This window comes from Camellia sinensis, chromosome 7 (assembly GCF_055761805.1).
Source record: "Camellia sinensis isolate YWXY chromosome 7, ASM5576180v1, whole genome shotgun sequence".
NCBI classification, from domain to species: Eukaryota; Viridiplantae; Streptophyta; class Magnoliopsida; order Ericales; family Theaceae; genus Camellia; species Camellia sinensis.
The window spans coordinates 183363093-183372055 of NC_138967.1; the positions used below are offsets into that span (position 1 = coordinate 183363093).

The window sequence follows — 8963 nt, forward strand, 5'->3', positions numbered from 1 at the left end:
TTCATCCACAGCACCAGTCTTCTTCGTTGCAGAAGTAGCAATCTTCGAGAGTCACAGCAACAATGGCCGCAATGGCTGCTCTTCAGAGCTCCTTTACTTCTCTTTCTCTCTCCTCAAATTCCTTCTTGGGTCAACGCTTCTCGTTCCCCTCCCTCTTCCCCTCCCTGGTATTTGCTCTGCTCTCTCGAATTTTGTTTCTTTTTAGCTTTTAAACCCATATTCTCATGGAACTTGAATTACCCACATTAATTTAATTCCAATTTTTTGGTGATTTTCATTCATATTATGATTTTTTGTTGATAATATCGGATGGGTTTCTCACAATTTGGAGTAATTGTTCTTTACCTGGTCATATATTAATTATTAACCCTCAAGTAATTTTGGCTTCAGCCTTAGGGGTCTGAAGTTTTGTATTCTTTGCATCATCCTGATGCTTTTGTAATAAAGTTTGTTTATTTATCAAAAAAAAAAAAGAAAGAAAAAAAAGAAAAAAAGAAGTAATTTTGGCTTCAGTGTTTAATTTGAGCTCTTGTTCATAATTTTTGAATAGGTCTGCACAGATTCTTCAAAACCAAGGTGTTTTTTTGTTTTTGTACATTGAAGGTTGTGTTATGATGCCCTCATTTGAACTTTCACATTTGAACTTTTTGTTGTTAATTTTCAATTGTGTTGCACTGATTGACTAATTTATACTTCAAAATCTTACTCAAAGGGCGTCCTTGAACAACTAACATTACAATCAATTAGCAAGGTCAGCATCACCACATCACACCAAAATTCTCACATCATAAACTCCACAAATCTCTGAAAACACCCAAATGAAGCGATAGGTGATTCATTGATTCCTCCACCTTTCTACACATACAACACCGATTGGAGAGAAATCATCACCCCTTTCTCAAATTTTCCAACACGAGTATCACATCCAGAGCTGCATTCCACAGAAACAATTGAAATTGGCTGCTAAACTTCAGTTTGAAGAGGTGACAGAACCAGAATCTACACATGAAAAAAAAATAAATAAATAAATTGGGAAAAATCCTTAGAAAGAAAATGGGAATGAAAAAGCTTCTTGATGTGTTTGTAGAGAATTGCATTTTCAAGCCTTGTTCCAATGTAAAGGGTACCACAACATAATGAATGGACCTTTCTCAATTTTTAGTTTTTGAAAATCAACTTGTATAGCAAATTTTAGGGAGAGCAAGTATTTGTCATATGGTGCCAGCAATGTGTCGCTATTTTTCCATCCATCTGCCCTTGATTTTCTCCTTGAACTGATGCCAAATAATTCTTAACATATAGTACTTGGGGCATTATTAGTAACAATATATCCATGTACAAGAAATATTTTTCTGGAAGTTAAATTTGAATTCATTCCCAATTATGGTAGAATATTCAAGCTTAAACTGCATTAGTTTTGTGCGCATGGTCACCACACAAGGGCCCTCAGGATTTTTCATTTTTGAATTGCTTATTTTAAAGCTTTTAAACTGTTAATGATGATTGATGAATATAAGTCCATGCTTATTCATTAGTTTAGTGTGAGAACCTAGAAGAAGTTTCTGATCTGACAGTATGTAGTGCAGCATATTACTTGGACTGATTCTTTTTTACTTTCCTAAAGTCTTTTAGAATTTAGCAATTGATGCCTAGTCTAGTGAACTCACATCACATTTGCCTGATGAATTGTGTTGATCCTTTATGTGTTGAAATTTTTTATTTATTTTATTTTTGTTTTTATATTGTAGTTATAGTTTGATTAACTTTAGACTTTCCTTTCCCCCAAAAAAGAAAAAAAGAATAATTATATACGCCAAAACTAAATAGATGATTTCGATGATGACTTACAATATTTGGTATATTTACATGTAGGCTAAATCAGTGGAGAAGCCATGTCCTATTGTGATGAAGGTTGGTATTTTGGCATTCATGTTACTGATTTTATCTATTTTAAACGAAGTTTGAGGTATGGATAGAAAGATAGAAAACAGGAAAAGCAATAAAACGTAAACTGCAATCAGTATAAAAAGCAAGCTGTAGTCATTTGATCCCAAATCAAAATATGCTACACTTCGGCTGGTTGCTTGAAGAACTGATAGGAATGTAAAGGAAATAGGCTGAAACTATTAAAGAAAGGAAGCCTTTTTGCATGCCTCCTTTTCCTTTTCTCATATTCTATCATGGGAAGAGCTTATCTTTTGCAACCCTAAAATAGGGCTATGTCCATGGTCGCTGCGTGTTTACTATGATCTGAATCTGAAAGGTTACAACACAATGTAGCACTTCAACTATAAATCATAGTATTATGGTAACAAGGAAAAACTGTGAAATATCAAGAATACCCTTACTCCAAAATTCGGGGTCAAGAACTTATCAGGATCCACACTACCCAACATGAGCTGCACAAAAGGATCTCGAGCCATGAGCTAACACCTAGAGTAGTGTCTTCGTATGAATTTACTGCTTTGAATGATGGGATCTGGTTATTGGCTAGCCACTTGGGAATGTATTTTTCCATCTATCAATTGGCTAATCCTATTCTTTCTTTTTGCAGCTTAAGCGATGGGAACGGATAAAATGCAAGCCAAACAGCCTCCCTATAGTACACAAAATGCATGTTAAGGTTGGAGATACTGTAAAAATTATATCTGGACACGATAAGGGTAGAATTGGAGAGATCACCAAAATCTTTAAGCACAACAGCACTGTGGTAGTCAAAGAAATCAACTTGAAGACCAAGCACATGAAGAGCAGGGAAGAGGGTGAGCCTGGGCAGATAATCAAGGTTGTTCTCTTTACCTGTTAATTTTGTTATTGCCAAATTATAATTTGTTATGCTGATTTTTTTTTTTCCCTTCTTGTTATTGTTAATTTAAAAATGAATGTTTTTCATGTTGTAATTCAGGTTGAAGCACCGATTCACAGCTCAAATGTGATGCTATACTCCAAAGAACAGGACGTAGCAAGCCGGGTGGGTCATAAGACACTAGAGAATGGAACGCGTGTTCGTTACCTCATAAAAACTGGGGAAATAATTGACGATGCAGAGAATTGGAAGAGAGTAATGAAGGAGACAGAAAAAACCGAAGTAGCTGCGGCTTCTTAAGAGGCCAGGTCATGACTCCAATCTTAATTGTAGTTACTGAAACTCATCATTTCAATTCTTCTCATCTGTCTGTATAATCCCGAGCTTTTTGTTCAGCTACTTTTGTTAGTCCACATTTTGCTGAGAGAATAGCAAAAGAGGGGGGTAAAAAACATTTTGTTCATTCTTGCGTTTGTCCTGAAATCGATTCTACTGTTCTAATTGTAACTAGTGGAACTGTTCTACTTCTGACTCGGTTCGATTTCCAGCATACCTTTCGCATGTTAGGAAAATAGATGATTTTTCATAAGTAAATCAATTAATAGGAATAAAAATTAATGCGGAAAAATTAAATCAACAGCAATATAATAATTTTTACGTAGTTCTCTCAATATGAGTAGTTCTCTCAATATGAGTACGTTCATGGGGTCGAAATTCGATTCCACTATTAATTAAAAAGTTTCCAAACGATTACAAACGAGACATGAATGGTCTCACAAATCATCTTTAGGTGAATTTCAAATAATCACAAATAAACAAGCGGAAAAAATCTTACCAAATAAATGAACAAAAATCTTCAAAACAGAATCGTAAAAGACTCAAAATAATAATCCAAATTAGTTTCACCAAACCATCCGAAGATGCACTAAAAACAGACAAGACAACCTCTCATATTTGAACAATCAAATCTTCGAAAAAGCAAAACACCAATTTTTCTTTCACCCCGCGTTGCGCACCGAATTGATTGATTTCTTATTCTATCACAGCCGTTGCACCTTTTTGGAAAACGAAAACAATCTCCCAAAAAATATAATTAATTCTTAGGTTTTATATCAAAACCATAATTACCATCAAATAGATTTTAAATATCTATTGGGTCTTCAAAAGTTAAGTATAATATATTAAAAATATATTATAATAAACACCAAACAAAGCTGAATATTTTAATAAATCAATTGCGTCCTATACTCCAATAAGGAGGTATACTCAACTATTCTCCCCCTATAAATTTAGGTGGAGCCATCAAACACACCCACCAAAGTTCGACACTTCAAATGTTTGTCCCTCGACAAAGTATTAGCCAACATATCCGAAATATTATCATCCGTGTGAACCTTTTCGAGTTGCAATAATTTCGAATCTAATACATCACGAATCTAATGGTATCTCACATCAATGTGTTTTGATCTCGAATGAAAAGTGAAATTTTTACTCAAATGAATAGCACTTTAACTATCACAATAAAGTGCATACCTTTCTTGCTTCAAACTTAATTCTTGCAAAAATTTCTTCAATCATAACCCTTCTTTGCAAGCTTCTGTAATGGCAATAAATTCAGTTTCGGTAGTTGAGAAAGCAGTTGAGAAAGCAACACATTTTTGTAATTTAGATTGCCATGCCACAGCTCCCCTACAAATGTCATCAAATACCCTAACGTAGATTCCCTAGAATCAACATCACTGACCATGTCAGAATCCATGAACCCATCAAGCATTGGCTTACCATTTCCAAAGCACAAACACACCTTCGAAGTCCCTCGAAGATATCTTAGAATCCATTTTATCGCTGCCTAATGTTTTTTACCCGAATTAGAGAGAAAATGACTCACAACACCAACGGAGTGAACAATATCCGACCTTATACGAATCATGACGTACATCAAAGAACCAACTGCTGAAGCATAAGGAATTTTCAACATCTCTTTCTTGTCTTTCTCACTTGTAGGATATTGATTCGAACTAAGCTTGAAGTGATTTGCAAGTGGACAACCAACCAACTTTGCTTTATCCATGTTGAACTTCTCAAAAACTTTCTCAATGTAGCTTTCTTGAGACAACCAAATCAACCTCTTTTTGCGATCATGAACAATTTTCATACCAAATATTTGCTTTGCCGGTCCCAAATCTTTCATAGCAAAAGACTTGCTCAACTCCAATTTCAACCTGTTAATCATGGTAGAATATTGACTTACAATTAACATGTCATCAACATAAAGTAAAAGAATAATAAATTTGACATCCAAAATTTTTTTCACAAACACAATGGTCCGAAGTGGTTTTAGAAAAATCATTATTTCATTATGAAAGAATCAAAATTTTTGCACTATTGCCTCGGCGCTTGCTTGAGGCCATACAAACTTTTCTTCAATTTGCAAACAAATTTCTCTTTCCCTTTTTCCACAAAACCCTCTGGTTGCTCCATGTAAATTTCTTTTTCAAGATTACCATGAAGAAATGCGATTTTCACATCAATTTGTTTAACTTCAAGGTTCATATTTGCAGCCATGCCAAGTACAACCTGAATAGAAGACATCTTCATAACCGGCGAAATTTTTTTATCAAAGTCAATACCTTTCTTTCTCCCAAAACCTTTCACAACAAGATGTGCCTTGTACATCAGATTCTTACCATCATTTTTCAATTTGAAGACCCAATTATTTTTCAGAATTTTCCTCTCTTTAGGCAACTTTACTAAATCATAAATGTGATTTTCAAGTAGTAATTTATCTCCTCTTCCATAATTTTTTTCCAATCATCTTTCTTTATATGCTCAATTGTTTCTTGGTAGCTCTCAGGCTCCGCTTGATCGGAAATCAAAACAAATTCATTAGGAAGATACTTTCTTGAAGGTCGTCGGTCCCTTGTAGATTTCCTCAACTTAAGTTGTGATGGCGGTTCTTGAGTTGGATGCTCTTCCTCAATTTCTGACTCAATTTCATTAGGATTTGCATCATCCTTCACATCTTCAATAGGTGGCTGCACATCTCCCCCATTTTCATCATCAACTGAAAATGAAGGACATGGATCCATGTCAATGAGATCATTAGTTTTTGGCTCCGGTTGATCACCTTTGTCAAAATTTTCAATTGTTTGGTCTTCAAGAAACAAAATATCACGGTTTCGAATGACTTTCTTGTCGACCGGATCCCACAATCTATACCCGAATTCATCATGCCCAAAGCTAAGAAAAATACATTGTCTTGACTTACTATCAAGCTTGGACCTCTCATCTTTTGGAATGTGAACAAAAGCTCGGCAACCAAACATTCTCAAGTGCTCATAAAACACATTTTTGCCGGTTTAAGCTCTTTCTGGAACATCACCATTCAAAGGGTAAGAAGGAGACAAATTGATCACGTCAACCGCTGTCCTCATTGCCTCACCCCAAAAGGATCTTGGCAATTTAGCATACGAAAGCAGACACTTTGTTCTTTCCATAATGGTGGGATTCATCCTCTCGGCAACACCATTTTGTTGAGGAGTCTTCTTAGCTGTCTTTTGATGTTGAATACCTTGGCTGTGATAATACTCATCAAATGGCCCAATGTATTCACCACCATTGTCTGATCAGATGCACTTCAATTTCTATCATGTTTCTCTTTCAACCATGGTCCGAAAATACTTAAATACATCTAGAACTTGTTCTTTAGTTTTTAGTATAAAAACCCAAACTTTCCTTGAATAATCATCAATGAAAATAACAAAATAAAGTGCACCACTCTGTATTCTAACTTTTAAAGAACCACAAACATCTAAATGAATCAACTTTAAAATATTTTCTTTTCTAGAAGCAACATTTTTATGAAAAGAAACTCTATGTTGTTTACCCGCCAAACAATGAACACAAGTTTTAAAATGTGTACCTTTCAAACCAGGTAGAAGTTCTTTCTTGAACAAAACTTGTAACCCCTTTTCACTCATATAGCCAAGCCGCTTGTGCCACAATTCGATAGAAGCATCATCTTCAAGTGCATTGACAACACCTTTACAAATTTTTCCTTATATTGAATAAAGTGTATGAGTCTTCTTGCACTTAGCCACCACCAAAGAACCCTTTATGAGCTTTCATATTCCATCACCAAATTTGTTGTTGAAGCCTTCATCATCTAACTTCTCGGTACAGATCAAATTAAGGCGAATGTCAGGAACATGCCTCACATCTTTAAGCAACAACTTGCAGCCCAAATTTGTTTCCAAGCAAACATCATCCATGCTAATAATTTTGGACAAACCTTCATTACCCATTCGAACAGAACCATAATCTCTTTTGGCGTATGTAGTGAAGAAATCAACTCGATAAGTCACATAAAAGAAGCATTGAAATCAATCACCCAATTGCTCGCTTGGCCCACAAAATTGATGTAATCATCTTCACAAACGATCATGAGATCATCGGTAGTAACCGTCGTTGTGTCTTCTTACTTCTTATTCACACTTTTGTCACGTCTTTTCTCCTTGTTCTTGAGCTTTCGGCATTCCCGCTTCATGTGCCTTTTCTCATGGCAATAATGACACTCAACGTTTTTCTTTGAAAAAGAGTCATCTCTTGATTTGTCACGGTTTTGATCATGGTCATAAGGAGTTACTCATCTCTCTTGTTTTGCTTCGACCTCTCATAACAAAAGCCTTCGAATGAGAAGAACCCGCTAATTTTCTTCTAATTTCTTCATTCAACAAACTACTAGTGACTTGGCTCATTGTGACAACTCTATCGGGCGCGGAATTACTAACCGTCATAACCAAAGTCTCCAAACTTTCGGGCAAAAAACTAAGTAATATCAAAACCTATAACTCATCATTAAAAATAATTCTCATAGAAGCAAGTTAGTTAACAATACTCTTTATTTCATTCAAATGTTTTGGAATGAGGCTGCTATCTTTATATTTTAAATTAACCAACTTACGAAACAGAAAAGCTTTATTTGTGTTTGATTTTCTATCACAAAGGCGTTCTAATTTTTTTCATAAATCATGTGCCGAAATTTCAGTAGTAACATGATGAAGCACACTGTCATCAATCCATTGACGAATAACACCAACGGCTTTTCGATTAAGCCTCTTCCATTCATCATTTTTCATATCATTAGGTTTGCCATTATCACTCTCAATAGACCCATACAAATCTTTACAAAATAATAGGTCTTCCATTTTAGTTTTTCAAGTTATCTAATTGCTTCTAAAGTTAAACATATGACCTACATTCCCCTCCATTGATTTATACAAATAATAAATCCAAATAAATCGTAAGCTCTGATACCAGTTGTTAGGGAAAATCAATGATTTTCCACAAGTAAATCAATCAATGGGAATAAAAACTAATGTGAAAAAATTAAATCAATAGCAACACAAGAATTTTTATGTGGTTCTCTTAATATAAGGTACATCTACGGGATTAAAATTCGATTTCACTATCAACGAAAAGTTTTCAAACGATTACAAGCGAGACACGAATGGTCTCACAAACCACCCTTAGATGAATTCTAAATAATCACAAATAAACTCACCAAATAGATGAATAAAAATTTTTAAAACAAAATTGTAGAAGACTCAAAATAATAATCCAAATTAGCTTCACCCAACCATCCGAAGATGCACTAAAAACAGACGAGACCACCTCACAGATTTGAACAATCAAATCTTCAAAACAGCATAGCACCAATGTTTCATTCACCCCGCATTGCACACGGAATTGATTGATCTCTTATTCTATAACAGACGCTGCACCTTTTTGAAAAACCAAAACAATCACCCAAAAAATATAATTGATTCTTAGGTTTTATATCAAAACCTTAGTTACCATTAAACAGATTTTAAATATCCATTAGATTTCTAAAAGTTAGGTATAATATATTAAAAATATATTATAACTAACACTAAATAAAATTAAATATTTTAATAAAAAATAAGAAGAATACCCAACATCTCATTGATTCTTGGGTTCAAGTATTTGTGCAATGCAACTTTCGCTTTTCCCGTTACCCGCTTACCGATTGTTTGGAAAATAAATAATAATAATAATCTTAAGGTCATTCTTGTGTGCCCAAGTTTTGAGGAGTTCTTGTTTCAGAATTTAGACTCTGAGGTTGTGTTTGGGTTTA

The 8963-nt window shown here is 34.6% G+C and overlaps 1 protein-coding gene across 2 annotated transcripts; it reads left to right on the forward strand.

The window, feature by feature from the left end:
* RPL24 (Translation protein SH3-like family protein) lies at positions 1–3334 on the forward strand. Of its 2 annotated transcripts, XM_028237532.2 has the most exons (4): positions 1–167; positions 1873–1911; positions 2555–2785; positions 2906–3334. In XM_028237532.2, exons 1-4 carry the CDS (start codon positions 63–65, stop codon positions 3104–3106), a joined length of 576 nt encoding a protein of 191 aa, XP_028093333.2. In that variant the 5' UTR covers positions 1–62; the 3' UTR covers positions 3107–3334. The 2 variants fall into 2 exon arrangements, with proteins under 2 accessions (XP_028093333.2, XP_028093334.2); XM_028237533.2 differs by lacking the exon at positions 1873–1911.
* The last annotated feature ends 5629 nt before the right edge of the window (positions 3335–8963 follow it).

Coding starts and splice junctions, on each gene's coding strand:
- RPL24 (XM_028237532.2), top strand. CDS start 63: ATGGCCGCAATGGCTGCTCTTCAGAGCTCCTTTACTTCTCTTTCTCTC. Junction 168..1,872: donor CCTCCCTCTTCCCCTCCCTG/GTATTTGCTCTG, acceptor ATTTACATGTAG/GCTAAATCAGTGGAGAAGCC. Junction 1,912..2,554: donor CATGTCCTATTGTGATGAAG/GTTGGTATTTTG, acceptor TTCTTTTTGCAG/CTTAAGCGATGGGAACGGAT.